The sequence below is a fragment of the Delphinapterus leucas genome, chromosome 6 (assembly GCF_059928025.1).
Source record: "Delphinapterus leucas isolate spDelLeu-1000000601 "Yukka" chromosome 6, BTC_Dleu_Yukka2, whole genome shotgun sequence".
Taxonomy (NCBI): domain Eukaryota; kingdom Metazoa; phylum Chordata; class Mammalia; order Artiodactyla; family Monodontidae; genus Delphinapterus; species Delphinapterus leucas.
Genome location: NC_143134.1, coordinates 123,314,842 through 123,331,222, shown reverse-complemented (window position 1 = coordinate 123,331,222; position 16,381 = coordinate 123,314,842). Strand labels below are relative to the sequence as shown.

General features: G+C 62.5%; 1 protein-coding gene across 1 annotated transcript in view; it reads right to left on the bottom strand.

Annotated features, from left to right (window-relative positions):
* Nucleotides 1-9,182: 9,182 nt before the first annotated feature.
* KCNT1 (potassium sodium-activated channel subfamily T member 1) overlaps nucleotides 9,183-16,381 on the bottom strand; it is a 68,602-nt gene continuing 61,403 nt past the window's right edge. The window contains exons 28-32 of the mRNA XM_022578181.3: nucleotides 16,301-16,321; nucleotides 15,199-15,511; nucleotides 13,792-13,854; nucleotides 10,675-10,759; nucleotides 9,183-10,562 (exon numbers count right to left, since the gene is read on the bottom strand). Coding sequence (XP_022433889.2) covers nucleotides 10,442-10,562; nucleotides 10,675-10,759; nucleotides 13,792-13,854; nucleotides 15,199-15,511; nucleotides 16,301-16,321 — 603 coding nt within the window. The 3' untranslated portion in view covers nucleotides 9,183-10,441. The remainder of the gene's footprint in view (nucleotides 10,563-10,674; nucleotides 10,760-13,791; nucleotides 13,855-15,198; nucleotides 15,512-16,300; nucleotides 16,322-16,381) is intronic.

Below are 16,381 nucleotides of genomic sequence, written 5' to 3'. Positions count from 1 at the left end.
GTTGTCGTGACTTGTTTCTCGGTCAGTGTCCCCAGCTCCTTGCTGTAGAGAAATTTCCTGTGGTTTCTAGTTGACTAACGTCCCTTTTATTAGAGCATCACATCCTTCTAGGGAAGGGACGCTTTCCAACTTCTTCCTTTATGCGGACAAGACGTGTGACAACTTCTCTGTCATTTAATAACAGTCCTGTTGAAGTCAGTGGAATATGACTGTTTTCAGTGAAGATTTAGAGGCACTCCCGGCCCAGTGCTGGGAATCTCGCTCCCGCCGAAGTTCTGGGTGAACGCTGGGTTTTCTGATACAGTCAGTCAACCTGTGGGGCATTGTGAAGGTTGTTCGCATGTGGTGCTCTGTGCCCTTCGTTAAGCCAGTGAGGGGACCAGTGCTCGGGACGCGGGGACGGACGCTCCCCTCGGGCCCCCTGTGCGTCGCAGGAAGTTTCAGACGCAGGATTCCCTTCCGTGGTGGAGATTTTCGGTCCTCTCTGGCTTTGGTGGTGGTAAAGTCGTTAATGGCCTCGTAGGCTCCCTGTAACTGTATCGCCTTCCAGGGCACCTGCATATTCGTGCCGTGTTCTTACGGTGGAGGGTTGTGCGTCTTTCCTTGCTTCTCGGCATTCTGACCAGCCACCTGTCTACCCGTTTAGAATTTAACCTGGTGAAGAAAGTGTTGGCGTGCATGGCTGAGCACGTGATGGGGTTCACGTATGCGTCCTTGGTGGTGAGCTGGGACCCCAGGAGCCCAAATAAAACTGCGGTGAGTCAGCCCCGTATTTTACAGATCTATGTGCAGATGTATTAACTTATCCCCACACACGTGTGCGTGAGTGTGCGTACGTGGCGGGGGGGGGTGTGTGGACGCTCGCACACACCAGAGGCGGACGGACTGTCTTTCCCGTGTGTCCTTTGCCTTTGCACGTCACTGCAGGGCAGTGTCTGATCAGGCTGTTTGGACCCAAACTGTGTTTTTTGCTCTGGCAAATTGCAAAATGGAAGAATTCCGAAGTTATGTCTCGGTTATACTTCGTGTGTGTGTGTTCTCTCCTTTGGCTTATTATTCATTTTTGGCTGCACTGCGCACCTTGTGGGGTCTTAGTTCCCCGACCAGAGATCGAGCACACGCCCCCTGCAGTGGAAGCGTGGAATCCTAACCACTGGACCGCCAGGGAAGCCCCTAGGGTATACTTTTATTTTTTGAAACTGTAGCTCTTACTTGGGGAGGGAAGTACCTGAAATGAAATTTCCTGTTAAGATGAACTTGGACAGCCTTTCCTAATTGATGCTGACCTACTCTGTGAAACGCGGTTTGGCCTTTGAGAAGCGGGAGTGAGCGGCTTTAGGCAGCCCCCTCCCAGTTTGTGGCCCTCGTTTCTGGTGGGGGCTCTGCGTGCGGGGAGGATGGGCTGCGCTTCTGCGTCACGGTCACGGCCAAGTCCGCCAGCGTTGGCGGGGAGCAGAACGCGTCCGGGTGGCATCCCGCCTGGCCGTCTCTTGCAGGGGTTGGGGGCGCCTTGCCGCGGTCTGGAGCCTTCTCCGGGCTGTCCCTGACTGCATCTCCATGCGAAGGCCCGAGCTGTGGGGACCGTTTGAGATCTCGGGGGCAGAACTTGCCCTGGGAAGAAGTGGGGCCCCTCTGTCTCCCTACCCTTCCCTGTGCTCATCTAGGAGGGGGTGATCTCGTTGTTCTCTGTTCTTTAGAAAGAGCGAGTTGCCGTGTCCACGTGATTTCCTCAATAGCAAGGAAAAGCCGCTTACTGTGGGAATGAATAATTAACAAAACGTAGTAAACACTACAGCCTGAGCTCCACGCCGTCAAGCCCGGATGTAATCGGTGAAGGATTTGTTTCACGGGAACCCTTTCTTGGCAATGAGAATTTGGGGTCGCCGCCGGTGCAAAGAAATAGCAACAGCATAAAAACCGACTTTCCCATAAAAGTGAAGTCTAGGCTGGTGCTATTACAAAGGTCAGAAGCTAGCAATCTTGGCCTTGGAGTCACGTCTCCGGGCCTGTGTTTTCATTGGGTGACTGATTGTCTGGAACTGGGAACTCTGAGGTACCGTTACTCTGGGCCTCGGCTGCGCACACGCTCCACGTTTACAGTTTGAAATGCTGTAATGATGTGATTGGTTAAATTGACAAGCCTGCAGCTCCAAGGACCAGGCATTGAGATGGGGGCTCAGATGGCCTTGGACCATGTGTGCTCTTTGCTCATCCAGGTCAGGATCCTGTGATGGGAGTTTCTGAGCATACAGAAGGCGTCAACAGCACCGCCAGGCAGAGGCTGAAGCATCAGGACTTGAATTTAAAGTGTGTGTGTGTGTTTTTTTTTTAAAGCTGTTATTTTCAGTTGAACTGATAAACCTCTCTAGTCTCCATTTGTGCAAGAAACAATTTGGTTTTTTGCCCTTTTAATTCTAGGTGGTGAGTTTTTTGTTGTTTTCATCACAATACAACCCTTGTTCTTTTTTTTCAATTGAAGTAGAACGTACCTACAGGAAAGCAAACGGATCCCAAGTACAGAGCTTGATAAAATTTGACAAAGTGTTTATTCTCATTTTTTAAATGAGTGGTTCTCAGTATTTGTCACGAGTTCTCCCTAGAGTTTTTTGCTTCTAAAGTACATTTATTAATGGTTACTTTGTGCGGTTTTCGTGGTAGGCACGGAACTGCCAGTAGGAGTCGATCAGCTGCAGAAGCATCGCTGCAAAAAGCCGCTGTGTGCGGGGCGGAAAATGCGTTGTCATCCTTGTGTGTATTTCTTCACGTGAGACTCCTGTTCAGCTCGCGAGCGCCCTGTGTGCTATGGGTGCTAAGATCCCTCATCCAAGAAGTGCTTGCTGCGCCAGAGGGGCAGCCCTCCCGGGCGGGATCCACGGGGGCCAGGCGTCAGGTGCCACCTGCTTAGGACGACGTGGCTGCTTTGGGAGGGTCAGGGGGGAGATGACCGGCCAGGTGAGGGCACGTGGGGCGGGCACGGGGCTTCTTGGGGGCAGCGGGGGCGTCTCCCTTTATTTGTTCTCGGCCCTCGGGCCATGTTGCCGGCACCAGCTGGACATTTGGTGAAAGTTGGTTAAACCTGCTGCCGGGTTGGGGCTGGGGGACGCCAAGCCCTTGCTCTTGCACCTGGATGTGGAATGATCTCGCGGGACGTTTGCGTCACAAATCCCGGGGACCCATGGGGTGTAGGGTGGGGCCCAGAGCCCAGTGACGCGGGGGTGTGGAGGCCACTGCCCGGTCACACGTGGACTGGGGAACGGGGCGGGGCCCATCTCACCTGGAGCCCTGCTCACCGTCCGGTGCCAGGTGTGGTCCCATGGGAAGGGCAGGAGTGGGCGGCCACCCTGAAGTCAGGCAGGACCATGTTAGAGACAGACCTACGGGTGATCTGGGTGCCGGGACCGGGGCGTCTGCTCTGGCTTTCTGAGCGCCCAGGCCCTCACGTAAACACTGGCGCTGCAGACCTCGTTCTAGAAGCCCCGGGGAGGTGGCACCTCAGCTGCATAGAACTAGGTACAAGGGGAAGGCCTCGCCCTGGAACTTGGGGCGGGGGAAGGGGGGTTTCACGCAGGGCGGGCAGCCCTCAGTGAGGGCAGCCCCCCCCCACCCCTGCCAGGCCTCCCGCTGCCCGGAACCCACTCTGCCCAAAGGCGCCGCCCTTGAGGAAACACCGGGTAGTGCTCCTTACTTGGAGACGCTTTCCTTGGACTAGAAATGGATCAAATGAACAAAAAAGCCCTGCTTTCCGGACAATTCTGTTTCATGTTACTTCTGTTTATTTATAAAATAACGCACTCCTTGAAAGCATCAAATGCGGTAAACAGTTGAGAATCACACCAGGGGAAGCTGCAGGCTGCCCACCCCCGGTGCCAGTGCCCAGGGGGTCGCCGCTGTCCACGCTTCCAGACCCTCCCGGGCATCCGCAGACTCGGACGTCACACACACGCGGGGCGGGTGGCGTCAGCAAGCGGCCCCTGGGTGCCCTGTCCTCGTGGAGCCTCTCAGACGGGCAACTGGAAGGACCCGTGTCTGCTGGTCTAAGATGTCCTTAATTTTAAGATGTGCCACTATTTTGTGCCACCAAGAAGGGGAAGTGCTGCCATGCAGCCTGTGCTGTGTCGTCGGTCAGGAGACACCCTCGGAGACGTTCAGGTGTGTCTGGGGGCGGGGCAGAGGGCTCTCAGGCGCGAGGAGGCCCAGGTAGGGGTGCTGTGCACGGACACACAGTAGAGCGACGCATACAACTAGGTTTCTCTGCATCAAAACCTGGCCGAAGACACAGGGACCGGAAATCATGCCCCAGTTCCTGCTGGTGAATATAAAATACTAAGATGAACCCAGACTCAGACATTATGCTCAGCAGTGTTTAAATGGGAATAAAGGTTCAGCGTGAGAAAGTGTAATTTACGTTGGGTGTAAGAGGGAAACCACACGTAAAAAGAAGTTGATGACGTTCAATATGTATCATTCACGATGAAAAACGTTGCCGTTAGAAGTCTCGTAATTTGATGATACCCGCCAGAGACCTCCAGCAAGCCCCACACTTAACTGGGGACACTTTCAGTGTCTCACTGTTGAGTCAGGGTGGAGGCCAGTTTGCCTGTGGTCACAGTGAGTAGCCAGGGCTTTCCTGGACGTCTGAGCCGTTGTAATAAGACAGGGAAACAGGAGGTTTAAAGGTAGGAAAAGAAAAGCCTGAACCGTCTTTATTGGCAGAGATATGAAAGTCCTCCTAGAAAAGCACAGGAACAGGTGGTGAGTGTTAGAAGTGCAGCGACCAGCATGCAAACTGAAGCGTTTCCAGACCCGCTCGTGACCAGCACGTGCATCGAGCAGGGCGGTCACGGGAAGTGAAGCCCACTGCTGACCCCCCGAACAGCCGGTTACGGTCACTTAGGGCGTCCCGGAGGTGTGACTAAGCCCGAGGTTCAAAGTCAGCAGGTGCCGACCCCTCGCACCGGGTCTGCAGATGGGCCGCCACCGCACACAAAATCCCCAGAGGACTCCATGGGGTGCCATCTGCTGATTCAGGGTTTGGCTCTGGGGACCCAGGACAAGGAGCCCTGACTCGGGTGCCTGCCGTCTCCCTGTCGTCTGGGCTTGGGAGGGGCTGGGCCCCAGCAGGTGAGCAGGGCCACGTGCCTCCACGCGGACTGCAGCTCCCTCCGCCCATGCGGGGTGCAGTCCCACTGCGGGTGGCGTGGCGGGGAGTCCGTACTGCAGGACTGAGCCCACGAGCCCTGGGGTCTCAGAGCAGGTCTGGAGGTGCGGGGGCTCTGCTCGGGCCGGCACGGCGGGTGCACGGCGGGCTCACACGGAATCCCACGGCTGTCCTGCTGGTGTCACCGGGCGTCCCCTGGCGTGAGGGTGAGGCATTTTTTCAGTGTCTACGGAGCAAATTCACGCTTCCCTTTCTGGGAGATTTCTGGTCATTTGCCCACTTTCAATTGGGCCTCTCTAACTGGGTGGTTCTTTTTCTTACGGATTCATAGAAGATTTTTAAATAATCTAGACAGGATTCTTTCATTATGGGAGCAGCATACATGCCAAAGCGTGGCCTTTTTTTTTACTGTTGGTGTTTGGAATATAACCCCTTCTCTTAGCGTTATTTATTTATTTATTTTTGGCTGTGTTGTGTCTTCGTTGCTGCACACGGGCTTTCTCTAGTTGCGGCGAGCGGGGGCTACTCTTCGTTTGCAGTGCGCGGGGTTCTCATTGCGGTGGCTTCTTGTTGCGGAGCGCGGGCTGTAGGTGCGCGGGCTTCAGTAGTAGCAGTGCGTGGGCTCAGTAGTTGTGGCTCGCGTGTCCCCTGCATTGGCAGGCGGACTCTCAACCACCACGCCACCAGGGAAGCCCCCCTCTTAGTGTTTTTAATTGGCGTTTCCCTGGTTACAGATGAGTAGAGCATATTTCCATCTCTTTGTTGGTCTTTTTGATTTTCTTCTTTTGTGAAATGTCTCTTCAAGTTGTTTGCCTACCTTCCTGCTGGGTCATCTGTCTTTTTCTAAATAATATACAGAAGGCAAGTTTTTAAAACATATTTACGTTATCTTCTGTATATTATCTTACCCGTTCAGCACTTCTTCACTTTCTTTTTGGTGTTGTGGTAAGCAGTGTTTCTAAAGACTTACTTGGTTCCCCGTCCAGCCTCAGTGAGGACCCAGGCTCAGCACCAGCTCTTGGGGCAGGCCCTGGGGGAGGAGTTCCTCTGGGAAGACCCCCAAACCCCCCTGTGCAGGAGGGCAGCCGGGAACCAGCCACAGGGATTGCCTCAGAGCCAAGGTGGGCACTGAGCTCCCCATGGGCCCCCTCCGTCCGGACTCTTGGAGCTGCTGGCCTGAAGGGCCGGCCCCGAGATGGGCAGGACGACGGGCTGTGGCAGACGCCCAGCGAGTGTGGAGCCCCTGCCGTCCTGGGGGCTGTGGCCCGGGTCCCTGGGACGGTGCGGGGCAGCAGGAAGGCGGCCTGGGTGAGCCGTCCTCCCCACCATGACCCAGAGGGACCCTGGAGGTGTGGCGCTTGGCTTCGAGGACCCCTGCCTCGGGGCCAGGTTCCCTGAACACCTTCCAGGACCCTGCCCCCTGACCAGGAGCCGCTCTGAGGTGACAGGGGTCCCCGCCAGAGAAGGGATCTGCAGGGGCCGGGTGGTCTCCCTGCAGGTGACCAGGGCCAGAATGGAGGTCCACTGTGAACCCACGTTGTTAACTTGGGCCTCAGTCACTCGGAACTTGGGGGAGGCTGGTGAGGAATAGTCCTGGGTAGAGCTGCTTTTTCTATCCAAGGCTCATCTTGCACCCCTCGCCCCCCCCCACCACAGTCTCCTAAAGTATGAGACTCAAGCCTGAGGGTCCCCTCCCTGGTGGGAGAGCAGGGCCCACAGCGGGACCGGGTACAGCCTGCAGCCTCAGAGCCCCAAGTCCTCGTGAGAGGGGACAGGCCCTGGGGTGACAGGGACCCCACAGCCAGACCAGGCAGGGTCTTAGAGTGCCATGACGAGAGCGTCAGGGGTGGACACGGGCTCTGCCCCCCATTCCACACGCTCACACCGCTTCCCCAGTGCAAACCTCGTGCCCCTGAACCACCTCCTCCTGGCTGCCCGGCCCCCGAGGCTGCCCAGGCGCCCAAGAGGAGGGCGAGGCAGAGTCCTGACCAAGGCCCCTCCCCGAAGGACGGATGGTCTGCTGCTTCTCCATCTTCCAGGCAGCGGCCTGAGTTCAGGACCTGGGAGGGAAGCCGTCTGCCCCTGACAGGCGAGGCCTCGGGCCTGCTGGGAACTCAGCCACAGTCAGGTCCCTGATGGAGGCCAGGCTGCCAGGAAGGGTGTCTTCCTGGAGAGAGGAAGGTGCAGCCAAGCCTGGACCACACTTCCAGGTCCAGCGGGCCTCTTGGAGCCAGCAGTGACGTGCCAGGCTGGGGGCTGCAGAAGGGCTGCAGAGGGTGCGGGTCAGTGCTATGTGGCCACCCCCCGGCCCCCCAGGCAGGCCCTTGAGGGTACCTGGAGGTGCCCATGCAGGGTGCCCGGGGCATGGAGGACCTGATGGTCATTCCCAGCTCTGCGCTCTGTGACCGGGGCCATGGAACAGACTGTCTCTGACAGTCCCCGCCTGGAGGGCCTGCTCTAGGCATCCCTGAGTTCCCCGAGACCACCGTGCTAGGCCCCCAAGCTCCTGCGGATATCACTGAGGACAAAGGTGGCTCTGGCCATCTGGCCGCCCCTGGGGGCCTGGAATGCCGGGGGTGCTCCCCCAGCCTCTGCCCCTGGAGGCTCCAGCCGAGGCCCCCAAGCCCCAGGTGGGCGGGGCTGCCTTCAGGGCGGGCGGACTAAGGTCCTGGACGGCAGACCCCAGCCTGCACGCCCGTCGGGGGACCCTGGGACGCAGGAAGCCATAGCTCGCCAATCTCACAGGAAAATGCTGCGACTCTTCTGAGAGACCCACTCATCAGGGCGCACAGCTGCCCCCAAAAGAAAGAGGCACCTCTGAGACCACTGGGTGTGGACCGGGGTCGAGATGAGGGCCAAGAGCGTCGTGGGGTGCCCGCCTTGTGGTCCTGCATCCGTGTTCGGCCTCCGGGGCGCGGGGCGGGCCGGCGCCGTCTCGAGGAGGGGCCTCCTTCCTCTTTTGGCGGGTGGACTTGGGGTGAAGGACTGTGCTGTGCCCGCCGTCCTTTTTTTCTCCTTTTCTGCCTTCTCTGGCTTTAGTAAGCATTTGCTGTGCTTCCGTATCTTCTCGTCCCCCAGCTGCCAGTCGCACTTCTTTGTGAGATTCTGGGCGGCCGCCCCGAGTCTGGGCTCCCACTTGCACCTGCCGCACGTCTGCCTGTGAACGCTTGGCTCCGGGGTGGGGCGAGCGGGCACCTTAAGCCGGTGTTCCCAGGCCCTGCGCCCTTGACAAGCCGGAATGGCCGGCACGTTGCTGGCGTTATTGTTCTGACCAGCTTTCTATAGGAATAAATAAAAGAGGTTTTCCTCTAATTTTGTTATGTTTGAAAAACTCGGCAAAACATTGAGAAATGTCCTCTACTCGCTCGGTCAGGGCGCCCGGGTGCAGGTCTCCAGCCTCCGCTGGGCCCTCTGTCTACACTTAGCAGTGGGTATGACTGTGCATCCCGGTCTGGAGATGAACCCCACTTCTCACCGCCTGTCCTGTGCACCCCAGACTCAAGTCAGACAACTCCTGAGGATCCCTGTCGGATGCCATCTTCCCCGTGTGGGATTCCAGGAGCTGCAGCCCCACCTGGTTGGAGCCCCCGGTCCAGCGGCCAAGCAGGGTCCCCTCCCCTCAGGGAGTTGGAGCGTGGGTGCCAGGAGAGGTGGCAGGTGCAGGAGAGGACGCTCGCTGGCAGGACCCCAGGAGCCACTGACCCTGCTGGGACGGGCCCTGGCCCCAGAGGCCACCCTAGCCCATGTTGGCGGCCTGTTGCTCCATCAAGGGCCCTGGGGTCTCCCAAGCCCGGTCAGCCCCCTTCCCGACTGCCCACAGCCTGCACCATCCCCTGGGCATGTAGACGCTCTCTGGGCGGGAGTGTCCCCAGGCGGCCAGCGTGGGGGAGAGGAGCTGCACGTGTGCCCCTCCCTCAGGGCAGGCTCCTCCAGCAGCCGTGTGGCCCCGCCCCCCCACCCCCCACCGGGTGGGGGGCCGCGTTGGCTCCTCTGCCAGCCTCTGGGAATACTCTCTGTAGGAGCGGGAGCCCCACCCCAAGACAAACACGGCTGCCTTGTGCTGGCGAGGGGCACACATCCCTCCTGGGCACGGCCGGGCTCCAGGGCCAGGCAGCTCGCCAGGGAGCCCTCCTGGACCCCGTCCCCGCCACCACCTGAGTTGCTTCCTGCTTTTCGGGAATGCTCAGGCCAGCAGCATCTCCCTGGGGTAGGGGCTTCCCTGTGGGGACCAGGGGGTTGGAGACCAGAGCAAGTGTCTCTAACCCTTGAAACTGGGCGGCTGGGGCAGACCCAGGCCCAGAGCTTGAAGCCATGGAGGGGAGGCCTTACAAGCAATCCTCTTGTCTGTAGGATGCATCCATTTAATAGAAGTTCCCAGCACTGAGCGTGCAAAACCTGTCAGAAAGAGTCACACAGGAACCGCGGTGGTGCCCCGAGTCCCTCCCTCAGAAGGAGAAATGTCCCTCGCGGAGGCCTGGGCCTACTAGTAGCCCAGCGGCTGAATTGTGCTTCAGGTCTGGTGTTAAAAGGAGGTCAGATGGCGCGGCTGCGAAAGTTCAGCGTAAAACCAGAGGAAAAGGCCGTCATCTGATTCTCTTCCCCAAAGTCCAAGGCCGCTGTGGGGTCTCACAGCAGCCCCGCCTCCCTCCTACCGAGCCCAGGCTGCTGGTACCTCTCCAGAGCCCCCTGCCCCGCCCCTGCCAGGGCCTCGGCCGCGCTGCGGACCCTCCTGCTTTTCATTTCCTTCTGGAAAAGGCTCCCTTCGCATGCCTGCCTCACCGTTCCGGAGACCCTTGCGGCCCGACTCTGGGCCAGACCCTCACAAGTGAGACCACAGGGGACCCACAGGGCAGACAAGGGTGGCCCACCGCCCCGTGGCTTGGCTGAGAGCTGTGGGCAAGGCCCAGGAATCAATACCAGCCGTGGCCGTGGAAACGGGCAAGTTCAGGGGCTGCAGTGTGCTCTCCTGCTCCGGTGCGAGCCCCCGGCCCGGGCCTCTGCAGTCCAGCCTGGCTCCTGTCTCTGCACTGCGGCCAGACCCGGTCACGAGTTGCGGTGCGTTTGTGCAAAGGGCCAGGGATTGTATAGATTTGTAAAAACAGGTTAAAAAGGCTTCCCACCAGCGTCTGGTAGTGCCCGGGGCAGCCTCGGCCGTCACCGGGTCCAGTCCCGGGAACAGCTCTGGGCTGGGCGGCAGGTGGGGGTCGGGGCCCTGCGCTCATGCATCACGCGGCCCACGGACCCTGGCAGGACGAGGTCGGCCCGGAGGGCTCCACACGGCACTCAGAACTGCGTCTCGTCCCGCGTCTCGGGGTTGCAGGAAGCCAGCTTGTTGCTGCAGCTGCTCTTCCGGCTCCGGGAGCTGCTGGCCACGTGGGCCAGGGGGTCTGAGCGGATGAGATACCTGCGGGGAGGGCGGGAGGTCCCTGATGTCTCTCTGCGCCTGGGAGGCTGGGCTGGACGCCCACGCGTCAGATAGGCAGGTGTCTAGACTTGTCCGGGGACCCGGTACTTACACAATGTCGTTGGGCTCCAGCCGCGTGTCCGGTGGAGGGTTGATGAGCACATAGGAGAGGGTGTTCTGTTGGTCGTTCATCTCGTCTGCGGAGACAGGGCCCAGCGCGCAGTCACCACTCAGCACCCCCCCCTCCACCTCCGCTCTGGGGGGCCCCGAGGAGCTGGCAGCCCTGGTCCAGCTGCAGAATCCTCCCGGCCTTTCAGCCGTTCTGCCTGAGCCCTTGTCCTGGCGAACCCAGCAGGGCCGGTCCTCCCTGACCGACACTGGCCTCGGCACCCGCGCTGCACGGGCATGGGGGCGGCCGCGAGGGCAGCAGGCACTGGCCCCCACGGTCTCTCGATGGCTCGCTCAGCTGAGTCATCAACATCTTAGGGTGTGCTGACCCTGAACATCGAGCACACCTGTGCACACCGACACGTGTGCACACACCTACACACCCGCACTGACACCTAGTGCAGCCCTCAGACTCCCTCCCTCCCCCGCCCCCCAGTGCCCTGCATCCCCACCCCATACAGGCCACCCCTGACCCCTCCTCAACCCTCCGCTTCAGACTTGTCCTTTCCTTCCCAAGACCTGCTCCCGTGGCACCAGCCCGGAGTCCGCCCGGCTCAGTCTCCCAGAGGGGCCCTTGGGCACACACGGGGTCCGAGCTGCCCGTCACAGAGACAGCCTGGGGTCCAGCCCACGGGGTGGCTGTGGATTCTGGAGAAACCCTGGTCACCTCACAGGTGCCTCTCCGGCCAGATACAGGGACAGGGCTGGCCGCTGTCTGGCAGTGACCCCAAGCTCACGAACGGCTGGCGGCCTCAGTTTCCCCATTTGGTGATGCCTAAAGGCGCCCCCTGACCCAGGACCGGCCCTCCAGGGGGATCAGGCCCTGGGTGGCCTCTGCCCCCAGCCCCTCCCGTTCCCTTCTCTCGGCGCCAGCCGGTCCACTGGGGGGCAGGATCCTCTGCGAAGCCAGGGCAGTTGCCCGCTGGCTGGCCGGGGGCGGGGGGGCTGCAGCTCGCGCCTCTGAACTGATGGGTTCAGGGCCGCATCTGGCGGTACATTCGGGACCCGCACGGCGGCAGGCGGACGGCGTGCTTCCTGGGGACAGGTCGGGGCACAGGCTGGGACCCGGGAGCTGACGGACATGTGCAGACCCTGACGGCATCAGCTGGTGCCAACCTCACGTCCACGCCCGGGAAGGGGACGGCCTGACCCCCGCGCGGGGTCACGAGCCAGGTTGACTCACGCTGGAGGCTGCGTGCCTCCAGGGTGGGCAGCACGGAGCCGGGCAGTGGGGGCAGCGGGTGGCGCAGGTGGGGGCGGGGAGGCTCCCGAAGGCTCTCAGGGATCCCGCACCCCTGACCACAGCCAGGACGGCTCCACGGGGACAGGCGCACGGTCAGAACAAGGAAACCGAGAGGCCGGTGCTGGGCCGGGCCCCTCTGTGTGGCCGGGGAGAGGGGGAGCCACGCCTGCCTCGCTGGGCCCTCCCCTCCGGCCTAGACCCTGCTTCTCCCCCGGGGGGCATGGATCACGGGCATTCCCGGCCCGAAGCAGGCCCAGCTCCGTGCTTACAGGGGCCCGGCTGTGGCGCCCAGGGCTGGGTGTGCTCTGTTGCGAGGCCCAGACCCCGACTTCCGTGGGACGGGGCGGCCGCGCCGTGCCTGCTGTGCTCTGGTGAGGGCCCGGGGTGCGGCCGGGGGCTGGTGATGGCACTCCTGGCCAGTGACCAAGGGCTGTGCTGCTGCACTCCCCCCCGCACCCGCTACCGGGCACCGCAAGCCTCTGTGCGGGCCCTCCTCCTTCAGCCCGCAGACCAGACGCCCGGCCCGGCCCTGGGCGTCCACGTGCTCCTCTGGCGCCCCACCCTGACCACAGCCCCACTCTCCTCCGTGCACTGGGGGCAACTGTAGCACCTTCCCCCGAGATGCATACCGCTGCTGGGTCCTCATGGCGGTGCCCTCCCCGGGAGACTGACTGCCCTGCAGCCCCCCAGGATCAGCCTCTCCTCTGGTTTTACATCCTGGCTTAGGCACCTCTCGGTGTCCACACGTCGGTGGGGGGCTCAGGACACACCACCCGGGGAGCCTGTGGGTGTGGCCACCCCTGCCCGGGAGCCTTGGCAGGGAGCAGGGGTGCAGCTGGGCGCAGGGAGGGGGCGACGCAGCCACCCCGTTCACGGCAGCCCCAGGCTTGGACTTGGGCTGGCCTGGGGGCTCTGCCGTGAATGCGGTCGTGGGGTGCGGGGTGAGGAAAAGCACACGGACCCCGGAGATGCCAGGGCTTTGCCTGCTCAGGCCCAGCTGGGCCGACCCCCAGCAGCTCCCCCGCCGTGAACCCCGGAGCTTCTCGCTCCTGGGCCTGGGTCTGCCCCTGGCCGTCCAGTCCCACCTGAGCTAACACCTACCTGGGCTCAGGAGGCCTGTCAGCGCTGGGGTCACCCCTAACCCCAGAGGGCCGGGGCGTGCTGGCTCTGAGCCTCCCCGGATCGTGAGGGGCCCCCAGGGAGTGAAGGGGTCCCGGCAGGGAGGCCTGGACTCTGCTCTGACCTCTTTTGGGGTCTGGGGGCACGTCTGGGGGCTGTGGAGTGTCTTCCTGGAAGACACAGGGGGCCCACGCAGCACCTGAGCCTCTGGATGAGACAGAGAACCCCCTCCTGAAGCCCCAGCGGGGGCGCGGTGGTCAGCCGTCCCCCGGGCTTGGGTGGCCCTCCGAAGGCTCAGGGCGCAGCAGATCCCAAGGCCCCAGGCACCAGCCCACAGGGCCACGGGCACCCTGGCCTGGGGCCCTCCATCTGGGTGCTTCCCGAGAGCTGGGTGGGCTCCCAGGGGCTGGCTGCAGGCCGATGGCCACCTCCGTGCTCAGAGCAGGGCTTATCTCAGACAACAGTTGGGGCAGAAGGGCTGGGGTACTAGGGTCAGTACCGAAGTCAGCAAATGAAGGAGGAAAGTTAAGGTCCCCGCGGTGGGGCGGCCTGGGAGCTCGTGGGCCCCTGACTGCAGGGACCCTCCCTCGTGTCTTGTCCTGTCTGCCTGCCTGGCCGGGGCGGGCGGCCACCAGGTGGACCGTCGGTGAAGGGTTGGCCTGCCCCTCTGCCAGACTCCAGCCACCGGAGCAGAATTACCTTGCAAATATCCCAGGTTTACCCGATTCATGACATCACTGGCTGTTAAATTTGCTACATCCTCTACGGAACACACAGGAAGAGGGACAGACAGAAACAGAGAGAGACAGGTGAGCAAACAGCGCAGAAGAGGCGGCAGTGCAGCGGGGAGGGGGGCAGGGGGCGGCTGCAAGGCGGGAGGCCCGTCTGTCCCTGAACAGAAGTCGGTCCCTCATCTGCCAGGCTCTGGTGGGGGTGTGGGGGGCGAGGAGGCCCAGGGGAGCACTGAGTGCCCACCCAGGGGCGCCCGCTCTGGGGCTCAGCTGAGCTGGAGTCTCTGCCAGTGCGCGACGCGAGGCCGTGAACACGGGACACCCCACTCGGAGCCTCGGCAGTCAGTGTGCCACCCGGAAGGGGGGTGACAGCACTGAGAGGGGACAGAGGTAAATCGTGAGGCTGGGGTGTGGCCGGGAGGGGCTGGGCAGCTCTCATGGGCGGCCGTCCACCTCGGGGCCCGCAGACAGCCAGACCCTTGGGCAGCTCCTGGGTGAAGCCCGAGCTGCCTCATCCCACTTGGAGGGGACTTAGGGGCCCCTGAGCCAGGAGGTGGGCGCCTGGGGACAGAGCCAGGCCTGGGAAGTGGGCAGAGTCCCCGAGACGGAACCCAGCGGAGTCCAGAGCCTTCACCAGGCCGGGCGGCGGTGGGGGGCTTGGGCCCCTTTCGGCCCCATCAACGGAGGCAGCAACTCTGGAGTGAGGGGAGGGGACGGGCTTCTCTCCTCTGGCCCAGCCAGGGCACCCCAGGCCTGTTCACGGTCACGTCACAAACTTCTCCCCAAAACAAGCTATGGAGAAAATCTGCCGATGACAACCGCCCTGGCGGTGTCGCCCTGAAGTCGCAGGGAGGGGGTGGCCGTGCGCTAGGAGCAACGGTGGGGCCCCCGTGGCCCGGGAAGAGTGTTTTGGTGCTTGGCCGTTCGACCGGCGGCCCCCAGATCTGCCCCCGTAACCCCGAGCTCCAGCTGCTGGGAGGGCAAGGGGAGGGGTGGCCGGGGGCTCTGGGGTCTCCCTGCCACACCCTGTTCTTGTTCTCACAGTACGCAGCGGGCCTCTGTGTTTCTGACCCCAGCAGGACCGGCTGCAGGTGGCCGGTCTGTCCCCGACCGAGGCCTGTGCCCTTGGCTTTCGGGGAGCCCGACCCAGCCCTCCCCACCCCCAGCTGCCTCCTGCAGGAGAGCTGCCTGTTAGGCTCAGCCGGCCTGGGCCTTTATTTTACAGATGGGGAAACTGAGACCGTAGAGTGGAGGGGTGAGCCCTTCCTTACGCGGAAGCTCCACACGGGGAGCTCTGACGGGCCGCGGGGCGGGTGCCCCGGTGGGCAGAGCGCGGGCCGGGAAGGCAGACGGGCAGACGGCCCTGCGGCCTTACCGTAGCCAGTGGTGGGCAGCCCCAGATGCTTCATGCGGTTCTTGACCAGCTCGGAGAGCTCCTGCCGCTCGGACCGCTGGTGCAGGCGGAGCCGCTGCTGGCTGATCTCCTCGGCCGCCGCCTTCCCCGTGTGCCGGGCGCCCTTGCGGCTCAGCCTCCGTGCCCACGGCAGGCTCTTGCGCCGCAGGAGCGGGCGCTCCGCCGAGCCGCCGCCCACCGTGTGCCCGCCGCCACCCGTGCCTGCCCGTGAGCCCCAGGGCCCCTGCGCCTCCCGGGTTTCCTCGTGGTGCTCCACGCTCACCGAGACCTGGGACTGGCCGGGGAGGAGGGGTGAGGGCCCAGGAGAGGAGGGGGACCCGGGCACGGGGAGGGGGATAGGGGACAGGGGAGGGGCTGGGACGGGTTGGGAGGGGTGCCGGGCAGAGGATGGAGTGACCCACGGAGAAGCTGGGGTGACAGGGAGGAGGACAGTCACAGTCCCTGGGGGCACCTCAGCCCAGGGACGCCAGTGCCTTCCTCTGCAGCTGGGCAGAGGGTGCCGGGCCACAGCCCCAAACCACTCAGCCGTCCCAGCTGCTGGCTCTAGGTCTGTCTCTGATTTGCTGGTGAGAGGCGGCACCTCCCTCAACCTCTCTGGGCCCTGCATGTCCCGACTTTGCCATGGGGCGGGGGGTGGGGGGCACCTCCTCTGTGCGACTCAGTTTCCTCATCTTGGGGGGCAGGAGAGAGCGGGAGTGGGGCACATGGTAGGCTGGGAAGTGCCAGGGCCTTGCGTGGCTCAGTCGGGGTGTGGGGCTCTGGGGGTGTGGAGGTCGGGATGGACAGTGGGGAGGAAGGGGTACCTGCCAGGACGGGGGCCGTGGCACGAAAGGCAGATGTCATGGGGGCTGGGGGACCCTGGGCTTCCCGTCCTGGGCCTCAGTTTGCCCATCTGTATGGGGGCTGGGGTGATGCCAGGAGCCCTCTCTGAGCTGCACCTTGGCTGGCGCATCCTGGGGCCTCGCTCCCTGACCTGTCACCCAGAGCCCAGGGCCCTGCGCCCCTGCCAGGCAGGACTCGTGCATGTTAAGTGAACCCCTGTGGGCCTGAAGGGACCACTCACCTGGGCCCTGAGGTTGTGAGGCTGCAAAGGAAACCAGGGCAGCCTGGGTACCTGTGGGGCTCCTGCCCTGACCCGCAAGGC